The 24,681-nt window shown below is 34.1% G+C and overlaps 2 protein-coding genes across 2 annotated transcripts; both read right to left on the bottom strand.

The window, feature by feature from the left end:
* Window positions 1-369: 369 nt before the first annotated feature.
* LOC144848336 (aminopeptidase N-like) lies at window positions 370-11,520 on the bottom strand. The gene is made up of 18 exons (XM_078705055.1): window positions 11,366-11,520; window positions 10,656-11,084; window positions 10,281-10,554; window positions 9,968-10,088; window positions 9,596-9,750; window positions 9,226-9,339; window positions 6,378-6,512; window positions 5,721-5,852; window positions 5,035-5,222; window positions 4,486-4,571; window positions 3,682-3,815; window positions 2,976-3,179; window positions 2,644-2,717; window positions 2,295-2,405; window positions 2,019-2,186; window positions 1,389-1,529; window positions 857-938; window positions 370-643 (listed from the first exon to the last, which is right to left on the bottom strand). The coding sequence occupies exons 1-18, from the start codon at window positions 11,518-11,520 to the stop codon at window positions 473-475; spliced, it is 2,874 nt and encodes a 957-aa protein (XP_078561181.1). The 3' UTR covers window positions 370-472.
* Window positions 11,521-13,633: 2,113 nt separating this feature from the next.
* On the bottom strand, window positions 13,634-22,863 carry LOC144847519 (uncharacterized). The gene is made up of 12 exons (XM_078703922.1): window positions 22,729-22,863; window positions 22,117-22,244; window positions 21,539-21,643; window positions 20,777-21,060; window positions 20,120-20,363; window positions 19,594-19,814; window positions 18,926-19,081; window positions 18,555-18,666; window positions 17,685-17,738; window positions 16,978-17,130; window positions 15,460-16,528; window positions 13,634-15,283 (listed from the first exon to the last, which is right to left on the bottom strand). The coding sequence occupies exons 2-12, from the start codon at window positions 22,187-22,189 to the stop codon at window positions 15,250-15,252; spliced, it is 2,505 nt and encodes an 834-aa protein (XP_078560048.1). The 5' UTR covers window positions 22,190-22,244; window positions 22,729-22,863; the 3' UTR covers window positions 13,634-15,249.
* Window positions 22,864-24,681: the final 1,818 nt, after the last annotated feature.

Genomic DNA, 24,681 nt, shown 5'->3' on the forward strand with positions numbered 1-24,681 from the left:
GTTCCGTGTAACTATGGTCTGTTCCGTGTAACTATGGTCTGTTCCGTGTAACTATGTTCTGTTCCGTGTAACTATGTTCTGTTCCGTGTAACTATGGTCTGTTCCGTGTAACTATGTTCTGTTCCGTGTAACTATGTTCTGTTCCGTGTAACTATGGTCTGTTCCGTGTAACTATGTTCTGTTCCGTGTAACTATGTTCTGTTCCGTGTAACTATGGTCTGTTCCGTGTAACTATGTTCTGTTCCGTGTAACTATGTTCTGTTCCGTGTAACTATGGTCTGTTCCGTGTAACTATGTTCTGTTCCGTGTAACTATGTTCTGTTCCGTGTAACTATGGTCTGTTCCGTGTAACTATGTTCTGTTCCGTGTACCTATGGTCTGTTCTATTTGCCTATAGTCTATTTCGTTATATATGGTCTGTTACTTTTGTCTATGGTTATAGTGTAATAAAGGTTTCAAATGAGAAGCGGGTTTATCCAGAAACAGGACCACGTTGTTGTTGTTGTTGTTGTTGTAGCCAATCATTAACTTCGTTATAGTTGGTTGACATCCACCGAATGTTCGCCTCAATTTTCTCCACGGATTGAGTAAATGCCGTTCGTCCTGTACCTTGATCAGGATGATCTGACATAAAGCTCAGTACCTGTAAAACATACCGTAACAATATTTTACGGATAAACACCAAAAAGACAGTGGTCCTTGTTCCTCTTACATAATCGTTTCTATACTTCTGTTTCCCTCTGCCGTGATATTGCTACATATTCTAGGTTATTAAGGCTAATTTACACAGACAGACCAATATTGTATTGGCTTTATAGCTTGTGTATTATTCATTTTAAACATTAGTGAACCTTACCTCGTAGAGTTTAAATTCAGTATTGAAATGATTAGTCACTCCTTCAATAAGGCTTGAAAACTGGAAAAGACTGTCTCCATATCTGTAATGCAAACACACAACTGGATGGATGATTGTTTGAAGTTTCTTTAAATATCGCCATTGGTGCCTTCCTATTTCCTGTGTTCCAAATAGTGACTACATGGTACTAGGCCCAACAAAATTCAACGAATACAACATATTTGGATGTCTGAAACTTTGTTTCTGATGTGATTTTATCGGAGGTTCCAATTAAACGTGCAACTTAAAGTAGAAGTGGAAATGTGCGCATTTTGCAGGAAAAAAATACCATATATTATTGTATTCTAGCACATAGCAGAACTTACCACGGAATTCACCAAAGATGTTCTACCATATTTTTAACCGAATGATAAAATTCAAATTCTACCCACTAGAAGATATTAAAGGTGCTTACTTCTTTCTTGGGTCAAACGAGACCATTGGAAAGTGAACTTATGCAGCAGAGAGGAATACATTAAATATAGGGATTTACGTTTTTCTGAAGTAGTCCCAGTTGTCTCTGAAGAAGTTCCATGCCAGTGGAGCTCCGGTTGGATTCCGAGCAACCTCCGTGATAACTGTCACCCAGTCTTGAGAACGAATTACATCAGATCCCATTGTGAAATTTAAAAAACTAAAATTAAAACAATTTAGTATAAGAGAATTGTTAGCCAAAAGACAAAAAACTGAATACATTGTTAAAGATAAAGAGGTTTAAATAGATCGTGTACTATGCGGTAATATGTTGCTAAAAGAAGTCGTGAAAGACCAGCATCACTTTCTTGATAGCTCCATGGTATCTCTATGACGTCTGGACAATAATTGGTCAAGACTCCATGATAAGGTATAGCATAGGTTATCCTGTTCACTAGCTGACTAGCTATCCATAACATCTTGGAAGACCTGTGTCACAGCTCGTGCCATGACAACTTTGTGACGTCTGGACAATAATTGGATGATTGTCCAATCAACTTTGCTACAAGATTTTTTGCTACAAGATAATGTATAGCGTAGGTTATTCTGTTCACTAGCTGACTAGCTATCCATAACATTCATGGAAGACCTGTGTCATAGCTCGTGCCATGACACCTCTATGACGTCTGGACAATATTTGATCACTTACGTGCTAAGTGCCCAAGGATCTTTGCTACAGGATAAGGCATAACGTAGGTTATCTTGTTCACTAGCTATTTGTGAACTCTGGTACTGTTCAAGAACAAAATACCATTCCGTTTGGTCGCCATATTTTACTGCAGTGCAGTACACAGTGTAGCGTAAATCGGATGCAATTCTGTAAGAAAGAAATTTACACTGCTAGGTATATGTTCCAATGTTTCAATAATCCTCTATTACGCAGAGGAACAAAAGCTTGCCATCGTGGTACTACATGTAGACCTACCTGTTTTCATTTGGTGTACTCATCCAGTTTTGAAACATTCTGATGGCAGTGTTAATGCAGTCAGTGTTTTCATAGTAGCACGCACCTGAGACCGCGATGCTCCTGGTTAGTCTAAAAGAAAGATATTCTATTAGTTTTGCCAAATGTTGTACCTAATGATATGGGCATTCCAGTCCATGTTATAAACAAGATGTCTTTGGTCGTAGCGTATTTTATTACTTCCTTACCTTCTTCAGAAGAACCATCTGCTTTAAATAGTCACAGTCAAGTATATGAGTCAATGTAGGCATATAACACTAACGTACTTTCATCTATATGTGAAATCCAGTCGTGCTTGTTGATACCTTACCTGGTCAAGTGATCTCCTGTATTAGCCCACCCGACGTGTTCATACAGCGGAGTTATCTGCCTTTTCATGTATTCCTGCACAAACATAATATGAAATATGTTAAATATTGCAGAGACATCGTTTTGAATCTTCTTCAAACGCTGGTATTGTATTTTGCATGTGATTGAATTTCGAATATAAATAAGACATCAGTTAATGTCGTTGCGCTTACGAAGTCTATGGCGCATCTGGCTGCCTGAAACAACTTTTTACTGAAATACCGAATGCTGAAACTGCCAATCATCTATCAATTTTGATAGATGCCTTTCCATTTAAAGTTTGCAGATACATACCTGGAAACGCCCGTACGCCGGTGATATCTTGAGCATCTTAGCAATGTAGCCCAGGGAGTTCGAAGCTACAGACCAAGGTACATACTCCAACTCTTCATTAAGGTATCTTGTTAGGTCTAAGGCCGTTACTTGGTTCAATTCACCAGCCTGGGCTAGTTTAAGAGCATCGCTAAGTAGTGCAGCTCGATTCTTAATCGGTATTATCTGTTTAAATATACAAAACAATCGATGTAGAATCATCTATATGGCGAATCGTGTATATTTTGTAAAATTACAGTTTACATTCCTTTGGTACACCCCTATTCAGAGGACATCCCTGTTAAGGAAATACTTTCCCATGAACGAACGAAGGAATATTGTGTTTTAACACTACGTACAATCCCTATTCAGGGTACACCTCTACTGATAGTGATACATTCCCATGAAACGAACGAAAGAAAAACACTACGGCCAGGGGTCAACCTAGCTGGAAAGTTGACCAATTTCTATGCATTTATATGTACAGATATCACTGTAGGCCTATAAAAATGACAGTCTGACGAGTTTCTTGGGGTGGGTGTAGCTAGGAGGGGCATTGTAATTGGTTAAAAAAATGATCCATATGCCTTTACCATATTAAGGGGATACAGTTGGAAAAAAGTATTTTAATCTACTGAACAGTTTGATAAAAAGGATTTTACTGTATTTCATTCACTGTCTCTCTTACCTCATGGTTATTAATTAATTGATTACTGATTAGGTTCCAGTTAGTCTGGTCGTAGTTTACCCGATAGTAACCGGTTTGGTCGATGTTAACTAATATCCAGTCGTCATCGTTCACGTCAGGTAGATCTTGCATCACTGAATAATAAATCGATATAACATGATGTCAGGCACAGAACATAATAATCCAATACATTAAGCGATCATAAACTGAGCGGCTTACTTGGCAACACTCGGACAGTAGCAGAAAACGCGCTATTTTTAACTCGGCCCATATTAAAGATAAGTTTTTGTGACGTCAATAGGCATGGTCGGTTAGACATCTACATTATATGATCGTGAGACCGAATCCAAAGATCTTCGCATTGCTTGTGTGTCCTTAGGCAAGACAGTTTGCTTACGTTTGCCTCTTTCCACCCAGGTGTACAAATGGGTACCTGGTATAGGTCAAAACACAACTGCGCTGATTACGGCTGCAACATTATGGTTTGGTTTCTAGACGTGTTTGATCCAAAACATGACCGGGGTAACAATGTGATGCGCATAGACTTGGTGCTTTTAGCGCTATATAAGATCGACGTATATTATTATTATCTATGAAAATCTAAGACGATAACTTGACAATTGTGAACGTCATCGTGCAAAGTATACATACAATACAATCAAACCAAATGTTTTGAAAGCATTTTCCAAGTTTTTTAAAAATATATTATATAAACTATTCAAGTTAGGATGAAACCGTAAAATATGATGCTACACACATTTGCCTAGCTATACATAGACGGCCAAAATAAAGCAGTACAATTACCGTCTCCGTTCTCCATCCACAATCGTACTGTTTGTGTATTTATGTTTGGTTGACTCCGTATTGTTAAGGGGATCCACCAAACGTAGCTAAATTTGAAAGAAAAATAGTTATTAGATATTCCTGTAGGCCTATTTATGCATAAATCTAAAATAATATAAATAAAGGTTATCCATGATTAAAATATTGGTACATTACCGTTTGTAGGATTTCGCACTGAAACAAAATGAAACTATGAGATACAGGGACGTACCCAGCATAAAACAAACCTTTTTCTAATACTGTATAGAATCGACTCCAATAGCCTCCCCCGAAGCATATCTAAATTCATTCATTCATCAGTAGAAATTACTTCAATTTATTGTCGTTTACATATAAAATATACATAGAAATTATGTTTGCTCTGAGATATACAAAAACAGATAATTGTATGTGTCACATCACTCTAGTACGGTATACTGACAAGCATTTAGTGGCCGAATGGCAGCTGGATAAAAGCTGTTAAGAAACCTATGAAAACTATTCATACAAAACAACAACTATTACTAATACCCTAAATCGTCATATTTTGTAGTAAAATTAGCGTCTGGGTTTATTAGAAAGTGATGTTGGGTAGCAGTGAACCCAGCCTCAGTGCCGCCATATCGCCGTGTAAAGTTGACGGTGGGTAAGCCCATTTGTAAGGTCCACGTGTGCATGATGGTTTTGACGTCCATGTCTAGGGTGTCTTCTTTCACTACCTATAATTAATTGATATTTTATATCAGCGTATTATGCAATTAAAACATTTACGGGACCACGACGATCGGGCCAAATTTCTTCGTTGGGCCGATCTTCTCATGCATTTTGGCATGATCGCCTCTCAATCCCAAGAATTCGGCTGAAAAATGTTGGTTGGAAGAGATTATTCAGATAGTTAGGTTTTGTAGTTTCTGTCAGGTTGATTATTGAGAGAGTTAGGTTTGCCAATGTTATAGATAGTCGTTTAATTTACCCGTGTTTGTCCGTGGCAACCATTTAAAGACAATTATTCATTGGTGCTATATAATGTTACAATAAAAAAAGTTTTAGTTAAGCTCTGTCTACACTATCAAACTTCATGTGACAAAAAAAATGTGATGTGCCCATATATGGATCATATTTGGGCATATCACTACCATATGGCCACATCACATTTTTGTCTCATAAAGTGTGATACTTTAGACAGTATTTAACGTATTTAACGTATGCGTGCCAACCTCATTAAAACAGTCCCAGAGTTGGTCGTTATTAGCATTGCTGTATTTGTAGCGTTGCAAATATATTCGAAGTCCTCTCACAAACAAATCGTCTCCAAGAAAATCTCGACACATTCGAAAAATAGACGCACCCTGTAAAAATATGTATATGTATATCAATTATGCCATTTACTGTTGTGCACTATTGGAGTAGAATTATAGCTTGTGGTTGAGATGCCTGGCTACCTTCTCAGGGTTCAAATCATGTCAGATGACCGGATTATTCTCATGACCAAAAACAATTCCCCTTCCAAATACTGTATTTAGAGAATATTGTGTTTATTGTGAACAGGATTGCCACCTTTTATTTTAATCACTTAAGGTTATCATTGACAATTTGTCTAAATAAATAAAAATAGACAAAGAACTATATTAATTGGCATTGGTGCAATAGCATATGAAATACTCATTGGTCAATTTTCCACAATGTTGTGATGGCACTAGTTACTATTCGCTATGCATGATCAGTTTCTAGAATAACGTAATGGATAAGGTATAATTGTTTATTGTAAAGTACGAATGCATTTTACTTGATGGGAGCGGCATAATAATAAGTTGGAGAACCCCGGCATCATAAGAATACATCGACTTTACTCCAAAATGTAAACAAATCCATACCTTGTTGTAGGCTATGATATCAAACTGTTGACTAATTTCTTCAAACGTTTGCACACGAGCCAGGACCGGTCTTGATGAGCTTAACGAATCCGAATCAAATACCGAATGTAATTCACGGGGCAAGAACTGCTGATCCTAAAGAAAACAATTATATGTTATTTTCTATGAATTGCTAAATTGTCACGTATATTTTTTCATTTTTAGTCATAGAACCATTTATTAGCAGAACACTATATTAATATAGTAACCAGTTATGTCAAAAAAATAAAAGTGTTTGCTATTTTACGAAAATTTCTACTATACTACAGGGATTTTTTCGGAAAATAGTTAAATCTTGACTTTTAAAAATATGTTGAGATAACATGCGCAGAACACATTATGTTATTATGCGCATGTCAATTATAATATAGTAACTAGCTATGTCAACAAATAAAAGAGCCGACATTTTGCTATTTTTTAAATATTTCTCTGTACTATAATAGTACAGGGATTTTTTGTCAAAAAAAGTATCCACTTTTTAAAATTCAATGATTATGCGATAATGCCAAATATTGTGTTATCATCATCTTATAGTCATAGTAACTAGTTATGTCAAAAAATAAATAGGTCGAAATTTGCCTACAGAGATTTTTTTGAAAAATGGCCAATATATCTACTTTTTAAAATTCAATAATTATGCGATAATATTGCCATATATGCGCATATATATATATTGTGTTATTATCATCTTATAGAGCTATAGTAACTCAAAAAATAAAAGGGTTGAAAATTGGCAATTTTTCGAAATTTTTCCTGTACTAGGTAGGCCTACAGGGATTTTTTCGAAAAATGGCCAAAATAGCCACTTTTTAAAATTCAATAATTATGCGATAATATTGCCATATATGCGCATATATTATCATCTTATAGAGCTATAGTAACTAGTTATGTCAACAAATAAAAAGGTAGAAAATTTGCCATTTTTCGAAATTTTCCCTGTACTATAGTACAGGAATTTTTTCGAAAAATGGCCAAAATAGTCACTTTTTAAAATTCAATAATTATGCGATAATATTGCCAAATATGTGCATATATTGTGTTATTATCAACTTATAGAACTATAGTAACTAGTTGTTATGTCAGCAAATAAAAAGGTCGAAAAATGGCAATTTTTCGAAATTTTCCCTGTAGGCCTACTAGTAACAGTGATTTTTTCGAAAAATGGCCAATATATCCACTTTTTGAAATTCAATAATTATGCAATAATATTGCCATATATGCGCATATATTGTGTTATTATCATCTTATAGAGCCATAGTAACTAGTTATGTCAACAACTAAAAGGGTAGAAAATTTGCCACTTTTAAAATTCAATAATTATGGGATAATATTGCCATATATGCGCATATATTGTGTTATTATCATCTTATAGAGCTATAGTAACTAGTTATGTCAAAAAATGAAAAGGTCGAAAATTGGCAATTTTTCGAAATTTTCCCTGTACTATAGTACAGAAATTTTTTCGAAAAATGGCCAAAATAGTTACTTTTTAAAATTCAATAATTATGCGATAATATTGCCATATATGCGCATATATTGTGTTATTATCATCTTATAGACCTATGTAACTAGTTATGTCAACAAATAAAAAGGTCGAAAAATGGCAATTTTTCGAAATTTTCCCTGTACTAGTACAGGAATTTTTTTCGAAAAATGGCCAAAATAGTCACTTTTTAAAATTCAATAATTATGCGATAATATTGCCATATATGCGCATATATTGTGTTATTATCATCTTATAGAGCTATAGTAACTAGTTATGTCAACAAATAAAAAGGTAGAAAATTTGCCATTTTTCGAAATTTTCCCTGTACTATAGTACAGGAATTTTTTCGAAAAATGGCCAAAATAGTCACTTTTTAAAATTCAATAATTATGCGATAATATTGCCATATATGCGCATATATTGTGTTATTATCATCTAATAGAGCTATAGTAACTAGTTATGTCAACAAATAAAAAGGTCGAAAAAATGGCAATTTTTCGAAATTTTCCCTGTACTATAGTACAGGGATTTTTTTCGAAAAATCGCCACTTTTAAAATTCAATAATTATGCGATAATATTGCCATATATGCGCATATATTGTGTTATCATCATATTATAGAGCCATAGTAACTAGTTATGTCAAAAAATAAAAGGGTCGAAAATTGGCAATTTTTCGAAATTTTTCCTGTACTATAGTACAGGGATTTTTTTCGAAAAATAGCCACTTTTAAAATTCAATAATTATGGGATAATATTGCCATATATGCGCATATATTGTGTTATTATCATCTTATAGAGCTATAGTAACTAGTTATGTCAAAAAATGAAAAGGTCGAAAATTGGCAATTTTTCGAAATTTTCCCTGTACTATAGTACAGGAATTTTTTCGAAAAATGGCCAAAATAGTTACTTTTTAAAATTCAATAATTATGCGATAATATTGCCATATATGCGCATATATTGTGTTATTATCATCTTATAGAGCTAGAGTAACTAGTTATGTCAACAAATAAAAAGGTCGAAAATTGGCAATTTTTCGAAATTTTCCATGAACAGGGATGTTTTCCATAATTATGCGATAATATTGCCATATATGCGCATATATTGTGTCATTATGATCCATATTAACTAGTCCTATGACATCCTAAAGATGATAACACAATCGTGCTTAGGGAATAATTGAATTTTAACATTCCATATTTTGGGTGATTTCGTCTAAAATTAGTCAAAATCCTACCTTTTTAGTTGTTGACAAAAAGTAGTCAATAACATTATGTGTACAAATAGCAATATTAGAGAAGTTTAAATTCAATATAACATACCATTCTCCATGTTGGTTCTACGTATTCGCTTCCAATGTATTCCATAAACGAAGCAAATCCCTCCTTTAGCAAAATATAATCCCACCACGCATGCGTCACAAGATTTCCAAACCACTGAAAAAGTATAGTAAAAGCAGTCAATCAGTCAGAGTTTAACAATACAAAACCTAAACCCCTGAGAGTAGCTCTCAACATCATGACAACGTAAATTAATAAAATGCCTCCGAATTCAAACTGCGACCTGTATCATTAACAAGCGAGCGTTTTAATCTATAGACCAGAGAAGCTTCATGTTATATCAAATACATTGTATAACACAATGAATTCGTCCTTAAAGACTATTTTTTACAGAAGTAAACCAGCATATTACCTGATGTCCAAGCTCGTGGGCAATTACTGCACAAACGCCTTGTTTAGTCCCTGCTGACGTCATGTTTTCGTCGACAAGGAGTCTTGTCTCTCGGTAGGTAATAATGCCCCAGTTCTCCATTGCACCGGCAGAGAAATCTGGAATCGCCAACATATCTACAAAAAGTATGGCAATACTTTTGTAAGGTATCATTCTAAACCCATTGTACTAAAGCCCTGGTGTAAACCCACTTCTTTAAAAAAGCTTGATGGAACGAGATAATCTACCACAGCATTTGGCATGGTGGAAGAGAGCCAAAAGCAATTGTCTTAAGGTGCATGTTTAGGGAACTAATGCATCTTATCTAAATAATTTAATAAACATATTTCTTGCCGATTTTGGGAAGCGGAAAATCTATATCAAGATACGTTTGAAAGTATTCAAGTATTCGAACACCGACGTCAAGCGCGTAATCCACAGAATCTATGATATCAGGACGACTCCAAACTCGCATCTAAAATAGAAAAAAGAAAGGTTCTAATTGTTTTAGCTACTGTTTTATGTATATTTGTGCCTACAATGTCTTACAATGTAATTAAGCAGCTGAATCATGCAAGAACCCATGCAAGAACCATAAGATATTGAACTGTATCCTACAAGTATTATGCCAGTATAAGTACGGTAGGTAAAGAAATAATGAACATACGCGTATGTTGTTTTCAGTAATCGCTTCCTTGTAAATGAAGTCACATACACAATATCCAACAAGGTAAGTAGATATAGGAAGAGAAGTCTGAAAACGAGTAGTCTGCCATCCATTCTCAGTAAGTTCCGATGACAAAACGGGCATATTGGAAAGCGCTGTGTATTCTGGCCGATGGATGACAGTGATTGTGAAGGTTGCTTTCAGACCTGGGTCGTCGAAACATGGAAATGCTCGCCGGGCGTTGGTAGGAGAGAAAAATGTAACAGCCAACCATCTAGTTGACGGATTAAACGAAAATAAATGCGTATATAAGTATTATAATATGAATTCACAAAATATTTTTTATACACAGAATATTACATAATGTATGCCTACCTTTTATCGCCAGTTGACGTCGTGTAAGAACTTCTGTAAAACCCATTCAGGTCATCCGTCAAAGGCCCGGTAAATTCTACTGAGAAATAATACTCTTCGTTCACCTTTAGTTTTCCTTCCAATAACACCAACATATATTGCTCTTCTGGGTACAGGACAACATCAAGAACATCCGGAGGTGGAGTCTGTCCGCCTAATCCACTCAACTTTACAGACGAATAGTCGATGTTTAAAAGTTTAGAATTTATTAGGATAACATCTGTGCTCTTGTCACAGACTATAGTAATTTTGACTTTTCCATTGAAAGTGAAATTTGTGAGATCTGTTTTAATTTCTAATTCATAGTGTACTGGTCGAAGTGAGTTTGGCAGGCGCGGATTTTTCCACGGTTCAGTGTCAGGCAAAACCGTTGTTTTTGGGAGATCACTGCTATAATAAAGAAATAAAGCCATTTATTTGTAGAATTAAGGAATGAAATTATATGTATCTACTACTAATAATAATAATTGTCTTTTGTATAGTGCTTAACCAAAATAAATTTTCTCTAAAGCACTCGAAACAATCCTAAATCAAATTGTAAAAAAAAAATGAAGAATAAGCACGAACATTGGAAATTACTTCATGACTGGAAAATATGGAGATAAAAAACTTGATACTATAGGGCAATACTTTACACTATTTTGTACCAGGTAGTATAATATTAAACTTACCAATCAATCGATTCACCTTTTGGTAGAAGTCCAGCTAATAACCCTACAATGAGTATCGTTATCAGGCATACAACTCCGAGTATTACGCATTTCTTGTATTGTATAAAATAACCATTTTCAGTGTCTTTATCATGCATTTCTTGCTTAGATTTCATACCGGTATATACCTTAAAATACAAATGATTTCAACTTCTAAAAACTACTAAAACAGAATGTTACTCAACATAATCTTATCATTACAGTACATTATAAACTTTAACTATGCTATCGTAAATCATTTTATTTGGAATACATATAGATTGTGTTTGACTTTTGACATGAACCTCTAACATTTTATGTTCTCGTGGATTTCATTTTAAAACTTTACAGCCAACTGTCATTTATTGTAACATGGCCACAGATGTTTTGTACGCTTGGGCTATTACTTAGAGCGGGTAAGTCAGAAAAAAAACATTTTTCAATTTCAAAATGAGGAAGAGTGAGATCACTCTAGGAAAAATACACAGTTACTAATTCTGAAAGAAAGTACCAAACGGCACCATACCGAACATATCTTAAGTGGATCTATGAAGCCAATCAATATAGTTGTTTCATTCCTTATGGGGACATTTTACAATATTTACGTTTATATACATTTAGAATTCAATCAACCAATAAAATATGGGGAAAACAAATGAATAGGCCTATCAATAATTTCTATCTAGTTGTTTAGGCATGTATAAATTAGGCTAATGTTTCTTTATTTAACATCTAATATTAGATGTCCTATCTTGTAACAACTTACAATATATAAAACAATAAATATCTGTAATCATTATCCATAATGTAATCTATTTTATACCGTCAACAGTCAGTGAACTATACATTCTATCAGTACAAACTGTGTAGCGGTTCTTTTATCTTAGACGATGTGTAGGCCAATCGTCATCATGATTCCAGGTTTTCCTTCTGCGTTTATTCCACGTTAATCATTGTGTAGGCATACTGTAAAACTCATTGACATATCATGGGCATATCATATACTGTATTATAATTACATTGATAATGTGGAAACAGCCTGAAGATATATAAGTAGGCCTACATTACTTCAGCATTTAAGCATCATATAAAGGTTCCTTTTCTTACCTTATCAAAATAAACCTCCGGTAAATCACAAAAGTACAATCAGAAAACGGTAATTTCTGACTTCACACAAGTACAATCAAACATGCTAATGGGTGCACTTTGAATTCACTTCAAGCGATTTAAGTATTTGTAAAGCGATAGGTTTGAGGTCGAACTAGTTAAAAACAACTTAACGACAAACCAGATGGTATATTTCTCTACAGAGGCCCACTAACAAGTGACTGTACATGAAACGTAGTCAATAGAGCTTAGGCCTATTAATTGTTGAAAAAGTATTTAATTTAACTAGGTTATCGGAATCAATTAAATTTCAATTAAGGGCGGGGATAGGTCTATGCGATGAAGTAGCACAAGTGGGTCAAACATAAATATACAAGTACAAAACGAGTGACATTAACTTAATTTTGTTAAATATAGAACTAAAATACATTTGATTTAAAAAAAGGCTGATTTTCAAACGAAGAAAAAAGGCATTGACAAAGGTAAAAAATCAGAGGATTTCGAATTTCATTTGGAAGGGTCATTCCATGCTAGTTGTCAATATGACGATGACTTTAACCAAAACGAGGGACTCATTCTAATAGCAACTAAAAATTAAATAGGCCTATTAAAAACTCACATACAAGTACTGATATAGGATTCCATCTACTACGCCTACTTCTCTCGTCCCGAGTCTTAGGCGCCTACCTCGGTCGTAAATTCACTTCACTTCATTTAGGAGTTCGTTCTATTCAGTTTTACATCCAGGAATTCATCTCAGCACAGATTAAACCGACCCAGATATCTTTTTCTTTAAAATTACGTTTTTCTCATCAAGTTTTTTTTTTTCATCCAATTTTGGTGAACAACTAGTAATGTGATATTAAACAGGCCTATTCAACCATGGAGGTATAAAAAAGTCTCCATGATTCAACCAAGAAATTTAAAAACATTTTTACAGCCTTGTGCGATTACAATATTTTTGTGAGGGGCGGAATTTGGAACATTGTGTTGACAAAATGTCATTTTGGTTCGACAAAAATACATTTTGGCTTGACTATATAAATAGCATTTTGTCAAGATAAAATTTATCTTGCATCTTAAAAAATGAGCATTGTCCTAAAATGGATTACATTGAACACCACAAAAAGATTAAGACATCTATTTGTATATGTTACAAAGTTTATTCAATCTAATACTTTCAAATTTAATTAATTATTTGTGTGCAGCAAAGATTGTTATTTTATTTATTTTTTTAATGATTAAACACACTCAAACAATATTTTGAGTAAGGACAAAAATACTGACGATAAGAAATGGTTGACGCTAGAAAATGTATTGAATTATTCACAGCTTATCAATTATCCGTAAATGTACACATTTCAAAATATTAAAGTATAATTAATTAGCGGACATACTTTTATGAACAATCTAAACCCTTTACACAATTAAAGCTTGGTTCCCCCTAGAGACGCAACACAAGGACGTAGACATAATCCATCTGACCAATAAAAAGCGACAGATCAAATAATCCATCGCTTGTGATTGGTCAAATTGCGCTTACATCCTTGTGTTGCGCCCCCGTGGGAACCAAGCATTAAAACTGAACAATGAATCTGTTGCACAATTTGCAAATTACGTAACGAAATTCTTGCACAATATGCAAAAGTTATCGTACATCGTTATCTGGCAAGAACTATAAATTAGAGATCCATGCAACTACTGCATAATCTGTCAGTTAAAATTCAGTTTTATAAAGATGAGGCATATTTATGAAGTAGCTTGCCAACAAAGTTAATGTTTACATTTGTAGGTTGAAAAGATAAAATGACTAAAGTATCTACATTATTAAAACTAATACAATACACTCTGATGAGGATATGCCAGATATACTAATGTATTGGAGAACTATTCACTCCACTGCATTAGGTCTGTAGGCCTACTAGATTACCAGTACTGTACTGAGGAATTTTCTTGATGAACAAAGAAATTTTAGTAATTAACATTAGTTAAAATTACATTGTATGTACATCCTTATAGTGGAAACCAGCTGTATGCACTTTGACGCAAAGCGATGCAACTAGCGCAACGCAAGTGAGTTGACCAATCACAAGCGACAGTTCGAATGATCCGCTGCGTCGTGATTGGTCGAATCACTTGCGGTGCGGTTACGTCCCTGGCGTTGCGTCCAAGTGGGAAACAGGGTCCAACTGATTTGATACCTTGAAAGCTTCCATGGGTGTATGCATTTGGCCTACACTACGTGTAAAGGTACCAGTGAATATTCTTTGCAATGTGGAGACCGAGATTCCTATATGCGCTTTTAAAAATATTTTATTCCCATTTTTACATACATTATACAGAGAATTACCTATCATATATGACATAAAGAAATATTATTAGGATTGAAGGAGTACAGTATTAATTAAACTAGTTTTGGGAAATTGTATCCAGTTACAAATTAATTTAAATTAAGTTATTAAATTAGGCCTAGGTATCTAATAATTAGATTACGCTTTCTCAAGACTGTAGTCTAGGTAATCAGCTTTTTAAACTAAAGAAAACTACACTTGCATTCAACACATCTTGTTAAGATGTCACTGCCTAATGTTACAATATCTATGTCGACCCAACTGAGAACCAGCACATAGGCTTACTGTTAAGCAGGACGTTTTATTTTTTAGATACTTTCCTTTTATTACACCTATCCTTTCGTCTGTTGGCTTACTTATAGCACCCTTTGCACTCCATACTTAATTTACATAGGATCAGTTAGTCATTCAGTATCGTCGATAAGCTTTTGGTGAACGAGATCTGTGGAAGTAACGAAAACAAACCTACAAATCTTGCATCTTTAACTCTTTAACATTTTGTATAAATAAATTACCAAAACAAATAAAAATTTGATTTAAGTTACAAAATATGATGATCAATAAAAAAATTGCACTTCTGTGGAAAACAGTTTATTGTACAATATTCAGGTGACCTACCTTGATCGACCTCTGCGCTTCTTACCGGACCTCTCTGACCTGGAACGAGATTCCTCAGAGGAGCTACCATCTGAGCTTCTATCCCGTCGGTGCCGTTTCTTCTTTGAATCTCTCGGTGATTTGTTATCGTGTTTCCGAGATTTGCTAGTCTCTCTTTCATCAGAAGAAGAATCGGAATCTTCATGTTTCTTTTTTTTACTCTTCTTTAAAACTTTTTTATCATTCCTGCTATCATCACTGTCTGATTGTACCTGCTTAGTATCAAATAGGCTTTCATTAGAACTAGTAGAACTATCTACATATTTAGAACCACCCTTTCCATTAACCCCTGAACTAGAACTTTCTCTGCTACTAGTGCTACTCTTTCGCCTTTTTTCCTTTTTAATTTCCCTACTCTTTGATCGATTACGCCTTCTCTCCCTTCTATCATTTTTTTCTTCTCTGCTGCGTGACCTTTTTCTTCTGTCCCTACTACGCGACCTACTGTGTCTTCCTCTATCCCTATCATAAGACCTACTATGCTTTTGATCTTTTCTCCTATCTCTACTTCTTGACCTTCGTTCCCTACTATGTGACCTACTGTCCTTCCTATTGCTCCGTTCTTTACTTTTTGAACGCCCCCTTTTATGTCTTTTTTCTCTACTTGGTGACCTACTCCCTCTACTTTTATCTCTACTTCTAGAACGGCTTTTCTGTTTCCTGTTTTTATAATCCCGACTCTCTCTCCTACTCCTAGAATCTTCAACACTAGAAGACCTCTCTCGTTTGCGTCTGTCATCCTTTGAAGGACTTTGATGTCGGCTCTTCTTCTTGCGATCCTTTTTTCTATCACTTTTCTCTTTGCTTCTTGATCTGTTCTTTTTACTTTTCCGCTTATTTTGTTCTTTAGATTTTCCATCTTTATTCTCCGAATTTTTCTCCTTGTCTTTGTTTTTTTCCTTAGCAATATCTTTAGTCTCCAGAAATGGAATTGTATCAGTATTACTAGGATTAAATAATTTTTTATTTATTTTATCTTCTATCTCTTGCTGTTGACGAAATCTTTCTTCTTCTGCTTCTTGCGCCATTCCTGAAGACACAAGTATATTAGTTTTAATGGGTTTTAAAAAAACAAAAGAATGCCTCATTAAAAAGGAAGCAATCAGGTCTCAAATACGCCTTGCACAGATTACTTTTGATTGCCAGAATTAATAACAAAGTCTTCATACTTCCTGGTTACAAAACAATTATCTATTGTTTCAGCGCTTTGGTCACTTGGAAAAGCGCTATATAAATCCAAAATTAAATTAAAAATTAAATTTGAACCACGATTTTATAGATTATTTGTATTGTATTAAATATACTGTACATTGTGCTGTGACGGAGACACTTTTTGGTGGATGCTCAATACAAAGAGACCTTTGGGGTTGATGGAAGTTCTGTCCAAACCAGTCTTCAATTCAACCTTGATAGGTTGCAAGACACATGTTGTTTCTCACAATGATCACTTATAGGTAATCTATACTAATAAGAACTCACTATGTTCAAGAATTTTTTCTTTCCATGCCCTTTGTTTTCTTCTAATACTTAATTGTAGTTCTTCATCACTTGTTTCATCACCACTTTCTGACTTGGTCTCTTTCTTGGCTTCATCTCCACTTTCATCACTGCTACTGATGTAGTCTCCAGTAACTACAATTCAAGAAGATAATACTTCAGAGTAAATATAAACTGGGGGAGATTAATATGAGTTTAGAAAATTAAGATGAGTGGAAAATATTAGATGATTGGGACTCTTAAGAAAAAAGCCAGAAAACCGACTAGGGATTGTGGAGGCACCGTAGGTAGGAAAGAGACTGGAAAAAAGATTCATTTTTGAATATGTGATGTCAATATAACATGTAAAGAAGCAGTAAATAAAGTCCACTAATAAGTTTGACAACAAAACAAACTCCAAAAAAAAAGGAAGCAAATCATTGTAATTGTATATCGTAAACTTTAATGTTCATCTTAAAGAAATATGAAATTAATTTTGCCCAGCGTGTACTTTAAAAATGTACCAACACTTAGTATGTGAGCAAACACTTTTCTGGTGGGATTCGAACCCAGACTTCAAAGCACACCTGTAGACCATTGAACTTGAGGACTACGGTGAAGTAATCAGTACATTTTATTCACGTCTGATCAGGCAAAATTCATTCCATACTTGATTTTCCCGACACAAAATTCCAAATAAAACTACTTACCAAGACCAGATATGGAAGCTAATGCAGTAGAGTGTGCAATCTGCCTGTTTGGAGCTTGATGGGAATAAAACCTGGGTTAGCATTTCAAAATACCACACCCATGATGACAAACATCACAGGTATCTTAAATACAATATACTACCTTGATGAATTCAATAGAAAAATGGTGATATACAAAATCATAACACATTCATTTTCAATATTAAACAGCAATAAAAATGGATGGTATTGGTAGTGTTATTATTATTATTATTTTATTTATATAGCGCTTTTCCAAATTAGTGTAAAATGATAAAAGTGCTTTACATCAACAGAGAAGAGAGATTGCTCAGATAACAGGGCGCATTATTAATTGAAATATTTATTTGCTATAAGGTAAGAATGGGTAAGAATAAATTTAGAGTTCTACAAAAAGCTCTGGAATAGAAAATATTGAATGTGAATAAGAAAAACAATTAATTGGATAAAAAAGTAACAGAATTGTTATGTTTTACACTAGTACTTTTGGATAGGTAACTACAAAAATACTAGTACAAGAAAGGTTTTATTTGCAAGTCACATTGCTTTAAAAATTGACTATCGCCTTCTTTGAATAATATCAAACAAATAAAACATATTTACAATAAATATTTAAAACAAAATATTTTCTATTTAAAAAGTTTGAATCATAATTAAGAATGAATTTACAACAAAATAATTAACAAATTATTTTATTTGGGGAAAGTGAAGAGAGAGAGAGGTTGGAGCAAGAATGAAACCGGGAATTAACATTTTGAGAATAATAGTTTAGTGTTTAAATGGTATGGTATGATTTATTTTTTTTGGCAGGATGGAGTACCCGGATTCATTTTGGGTGAGAGAGAGAAATACCTTTGATCGACCGGTTCATGGCCTTCTGGTGAACCTCCTCAACAACTTCTTTAATTTCAACATTCGTAACATCAAGAAGTATCTCTGTTAGCCAGAGACGAATTTTCGTCAACTAAAAAACAGAAAATTACATTTGAAGTAAAACATAATGTAAACAATTTTCTTCTTTTTGATATAAAGTTTGCGGTACACCACGTATATAGTTCTGAAAAGAACTGTTGAGTTTCTCAACGTTTTGATCAATACGTGGTGTACTGCAAACTTTATATCAACATATTGATTTCGCCATGCAAACCTACAAACAATATAAATTTCTTCTTCCTCTAAACTGACACTACCTCTTTATCTTTTACAACATTAAATAGACATACCAATGCCTTTTGTTTCTCTTCTTCTGTCATTTCTGGTTCCTCTTCCACTTCAACTGATGATGTTGATGATGGACTTGCCGGTTTCTTTTTCTCAATCGTGACAGCCGATGATGGGTTCTCTTTTATTTCTTTCTTTTCATCTTCATTTTCACTCTCCTAAAATAAAAGAAAATAAATCCTTATGATGTTTGTTCAACTGAAGCAAATTTAGCTCCTCAAGTTCTCTAAAACATGAAAACATTACAATTCAATTTTAATAAAAAATGAACAAAAATAAAATATTTAATCAGAAACACATTGACTTCCAGACAATGCACCTCTACTCTGAATAAGTATTTTGTGTTTAAATTACGATTTTATCAGGTAAATATATTTATTATATTGTGTTAAAAGTTAATAACTACTAGTATTCAGATAACAATGCCAACAGAAATTTGTTTTTAAATAATTTTTTTTCAAGGAGATAATAGATTTTTAATTTGGTTGAATAAGTTTTTAAAAGTAAATAAAAAGGGAGAATTAGTAACAATTGTTTTCGATTTTGTGTATAATTATAACAGCTTTTCTCCATAACTACCTTACAAAATGCTATGTAAGCAATCCTTAAAATAATAATAAAATTGTAGATCCTTGTTACTCCTGCGACTAAATAAAATAACAAGACTTACATCACTATCATCATTATCATCATCAAATTTAGATTTTGGTGGCAAGCCAGCCGCTATACGAGCCTGATTCTTTATGTCTTGTTCAACCTGTTTTTCCTCTTCTAACTTCTGTTTTCTTAGCCTGTCCTTTTCGTCTTTTTCAATCTGCTTCTGTTTCTCCTTCTCCATCTTTTCAAGTCCCTCTCGGATCCATGCTGGGAGAGTTTTTCGTTTGTTTGCATCTGATTGTGAAATATAAAATATTAAAAGAAAACCCCATAGGATAACTGTCGTAAGCTAATGGATTTAATTGTACTGGCTGGAGGTGGATTGGGACACCTAAATACAAAGTTTTCAACCCAGCCTAAAGCTAAAATGTTTACACATTGCACATCCACAAACAACTTTGAATAGCTGAAAGAACAGTTTTATCTTGTCTCCACCCACTATATTTATGACACTCATTCTACATCCAACACCACTCACATCCTGTCCTGCACCATGCGGGATGAATAAAGAATTTGAATTGAAAAAAAATCCCTCGTACCTATTACACTTTCCTCTTCTTCAGGTATAGAATGATTATCTTTCTCAAGCGGGTAAGGAGAATTTTCATGCGAATGTCTCATTCTAGGTCCACCTGCCATATGGTGATGCACAGGTAGCCTATGGTGATGAGATGGTAATGGTGGAGGTTGATGATGGGGTGGCATATGATGAGGATGTTGATGGGGTGGAAATGGTGCTAGCGAATCATGTTCTGGTATCCATTCAACATTCGATGAATCACGCTGTAAGAAATTTTAAATCAATTTATTACAGTCTCATATTTTTCTATATTTTAGAATATCAGTATAATGGATGAGGATATCAACTGTACATGTAGTTTAAATTTGTCTATAGACACAGTCGACAGTGCATGCTATTATCTATAAGCAAGGTATACCGTGTTTGAAATTCATTGTTTCATACTTGTAAACAGTAAGGTTCTAAAATTCTGTTGTCAGAAAAGTAGGCAATTGACTGTAACAATAGTACAGTCAACTTTACATCAAATGCATAATCAATAGAAAATAATACAATACACGCACAGTTAACTGTGCCGATAGTCACTTCCCAGTATAAACACTAAGAATTGAAAATTAACCTCCTTTTATTTATATTTCTGGTATAAACTCTCAGCTAAAATGACAAGAAATCTTACCTGCATAAACTGTTCTGGTGGTAGCGGTGGCATTGGATGGTCAAGCTGTGAAGGCATTGGTGGAAGCATTGAAGGTGCCATATTGTGCCCCGGATCCGGTAAAAGTGGTCCACCGTGTGGTCTCTGTGCACCATTTGCAGATTGGTGATTGTAGTCGAAGCATTGCGGATCTTGTTTGTAATGTCCACCGTGATCGTAATCAAACGTTTCTATGACCGGTTGAGGAGGGGGTGGAGGTGCCCAACCTTCCCATCGACCAAATGATTCCATACCGCCATCACCACCTGGTAAACAAATTAAATTGTCTGTTTTATGCGAGTATAGGCAAGTACTTTCTTACATTTCTAAAGTATTTTGACATAATTTATTATACTGTAGGTACACATAATACACTGTAATAAACAATTTTGCTAATATTAAGAGATATTATAATACACAAGACCAAATATACCACAATATAATAAAACAAATTAGCTGAATAGTGTACAATAAGAACTATAATCTAGCATTAATTTGTCAGTTATAACGAGTCTGGGAGAGTGAGTCATAACATTTGTTTACATTTTTCAATTCAATTATATATTAATTAATAAATCTATCTATTTAAATTTTGGCGCTACTGTAGTTTCGCACCTAACTTGAAATCTCTTGGCATACTGAAAGGTCACTCATGATCAACGCTTTGCAGCGGGTGAACGTTTTTAAATTGGGTTAAGCTCACGAGATTGTGGTGCGAAAGTACAGTACAGCATAAAATGCTACCTTGTTGCGGTCTTGGTGGGTTGTGATTAGCAGCTATAACAACCGCTTGATCAATGGCTTCCTTCTGCTGGATCCATTGCTGAGCAAGAGCTGCCCAATCAGTTTCTTTAAGACAAATAAATTAATAATAAGGTATTTTTAGTCAGGAAAGTCTCAAAACCAACAACTTTTTAATTACAAATGTGATTGTATGACATACTCCCATGATTTTCTACCTATTTAAAAATGACACTCCATGAGAACCCAGGGTTTTAGACCTACACTTGTAATGGGGAGCCAAGTCTCAGGTTTTTTTCTACAATATATGTGACAATAAAGTTTATCTATGTGTCTACATAATTTCATTTAACTTATTAAGTTATACAGTTTAAAGGCTTGCTTGGTAAAACCAATATGTTAATATGAAGTTTGCGGTACACCACCACCAGAAATAAGAGTTTCTCGACGTTTCAACAATATACTCTGATATATATCAACATATTCATTTAACTTATTTAACATACTTTGTATGAAAGAAATTTTATTTAGTTTTTTGTACAATAATTTCTAATTAGAAATACAGTAGAATGTTAAAATACCTAGATTAGCCTGATATTGTTGCTGGGCCTGTGAGCCCCACTGTGTCTGCCATTGTTGCTGATTTGACCACATGATGATCTGATTCAAAATGAATACATTGGCGTTGGCCTGAATACATTACAAGGATCTGAAAAGCAAAATGTTTATTAGAGTAGTGGTGTATGAATATTCAATCAAAAGACAAAAGATCATTCAGCAGGTCAGAACAGAAGCAATTGATTGATGCAATTAAATAGTAAGATAGGCCTAGCCTAATAATCAAATTAAGAATAGCACTATGTGGCTATGCCTAGCCTAGCACCGGTACAGGCTAGCCTAGTAGGTTATTTCGCACCTCGTCATACGACGAGGATTGATCATTCAGTGTCAGGTCCTAGCCTACTACTCTAGCCTAGAGTAGCCGGATCCTACAAGCCTAGGCCTAGAGAAATCCATCTCGATTGCTTGTGTAATAAATTGTGTACAATTTTAGGACGTAACGCAGCCATAAAAGCTATTACCTCTTAACCAATAATGTAATCTATATCGCTATTGATAGATTATGCTTTAACTATTAACATAAATACTATAAAACGAAATTTTAATAGCGTTACCAAACTAACGTGCCTTACCCATTTCTCTAAAAAACGTAGCGAGTGAGCTGCTGTATGATGGTGGTGGCGCGAGTTAGTCGAGCGAAGAGAGAAGAAGAAGCGAGGAGCTAGCTAAATAGGTCAAAGGTTATTAATTGCCAGTAAATTACGAACAATGTGCTATTTTGTTCATATAAACATTTTGGTGATATTAAATTAGCGTCTCATTTCTATTTCTATCTTTCTAGATTATTAACTGAAAGCAAGCAGCAGTTATAGTACTAGACACTGACGTTTTTGCTAAAAAGGATTCTCGACTATAATTTATAGGTACCAGCTGCTGGACCCAAAAAACGTCTGGGAAAAGAGTCTAAACGGTTGAACGACAAATCCCAAAGCATTTCTGGTATTTATGAGTCCCATGATATTATATAATACGGTAATTCGCTGTCAGATAATCATTGAATTATTATCAAAACAGTCCATTAAAGCTTTTGTTTGTAATAGGATACTTCATACTTGAAGTATCTAGGCGTGATGAAGTGACCCCCAGACTTGACCTTAGCAATAAAATAAACTAAAGTGACAGAAATTGAGTCTGTGTTTCATATCAAAGTTATTCACTTCTGTAACAAAAAAATAATATTTATTCACATATAAAAAGAGAAAAGAAACGTTTAATTATAACTCAAAAACCATTGTCTGACAGACAATTTAAGTATTTTTTGCTTTAAATTACATTTTTTCAGGTAAACTAACTATTATGTGACAATAACATGACACATTCAAAAACAAATTTGAAATAAAAAATATTTTTCAGAGGGACAATATATCTTTAAAACTGTTACGTCAATATGCGAGCTGCGTTTTTTGTAAGAAATATCTCTTGTTTAGCATTAGGAAACAGTTACTATGCTAAAGCTTATAGTTTACTAAAGGCTGAAAATGGGTATTTCTCAGCGAGATGTAATAAGCCTTCGGCCATATGAAATATCATTGGTATTTCTAAACTCGGACTGGGCATGCGCACACCCCAAAGCACGTCTGTGAAGAGAGTCTAAATGGGAATTTGTAAACTCGAACTGTGCGTGCGCACAGAAAGTATATGAAATATATTCAGACTTTAAGACCTATGTTCAACAATAAACAATGACTTAATTTTTGTTGTCAACGTGACGGAGGACGGGTATAATTATCGTCAGATATCATTAATAAAAGGTCAAAACAATCCTTCCTCTATGAGTGAGTAGGCCTACTTCGGCGGCTGTACTGGAATGTTTTGGTATGAGTGGGTCAAAACCTTAGGGAATAACGCCTCTAAAGCCGGAGTATGTATAGTAGGCCTAATATTAGTTTAGTTTAGAATTATATTTTTGTTTTTGTACAGTAGGCCATATATTTTTTTGTTTAAACGTACCGTATTACAACTTGAAAAAGGAGAAGATCTTTTAAGCAATTTTATATCATACGTCCAGAAATGTCAAGCTTTGGTTGTTTTACAATAATGATAAAGTAATATTGAGTATAGGCCTAAACCAATCATCTCTCATGAAAAATAATATAGATAAATAGAAAAAAAGAAACGAAACTACTATAGTTTGTTTTACATTTTATTCTTTCTAAAATTGAAAAATTAAGCTTTTCAGCTAATCAGAGAAATAATTGTTACGAAATAAAGAAAGCAAATATGCAGGACCGTTTATTGTCTCGGCAGAAAAGAAACAGAATCACTGTTAGTAGAAGTCATATAATCTGAATCTAACCTTGTAAATAATCTCTTACACTATATATTTTTTAAAACAAGCCACGTTGGGTCGAACCTGATCTCGGTATATGGCGACTAAAATTTGTAACAATTTGTTTTCTTCTGCTTGATGGATAACTTCTTATATTTTTATATTGTTTTTACTCCATCTTCGGTATTGCAGCATTATTTGAAAACTACCTTTTTTTTCATCTAATGTGCTTGCCTGAATATCTTCGACTGTCCTA

The sequence above is a fragment of the Antedon bifida genome, chromosome 7 (assembly GCF_963402885.1).
Source record: "Antedon bifida chromosome 7, ecAntBifi1.1, whole genome shotgun sequence".
Classification (NCBI taxonomy): domain Eukaryota; kingdom Metazoa; phylum Echinodermata; class Crinoidea; order Comatulida; family Antedonidae; genus Antedon; species Antedon bifida.

Coding starts and splice junctions, on each gene's coding strand:
- LOC144847519 (XM_078703922.1), bottom strand. CDS start 22,189: ATGTGGTCAAATCAGCAACAATGGCAGACACAGTGGGGCTCACAGGCC. Junction 17,739..18,554: donor CATGAACCGGTCGATCAAAG/GTATTTCTCTCT, acceptor ATTCCCATCAAG/CTCCAAACAGGCAGATTGCA. Junction 16,529..16,977: donor AGAAAAAATTCTTGAACATA/GTGAGTTCTTAT, acceptor TTGTGTCTTCAG/GAATGGCGCAAGAAGCAGAA.
- LOC144848336 (XM_078705055.1), bottom strand. CDS start 11,520: ATGAAATCTAAGCAAGAAATGCATGATAAAGACACTGAAAATGGTTAT. Junction 5,853..6,377: donor ATATCATAGCCTACAACAAG/GTATGGATTTGT, acceptor ATATTTTTACAG/GGTGCGTCTATTTTTCGAAT. Junction 2,406..2,643: donor ACAGGAGATCACTTGACCAG/GTAAGGTATCAA, acceptor TCTTTCTTTTAG/ACTAACCAGGAGCATCGCGG.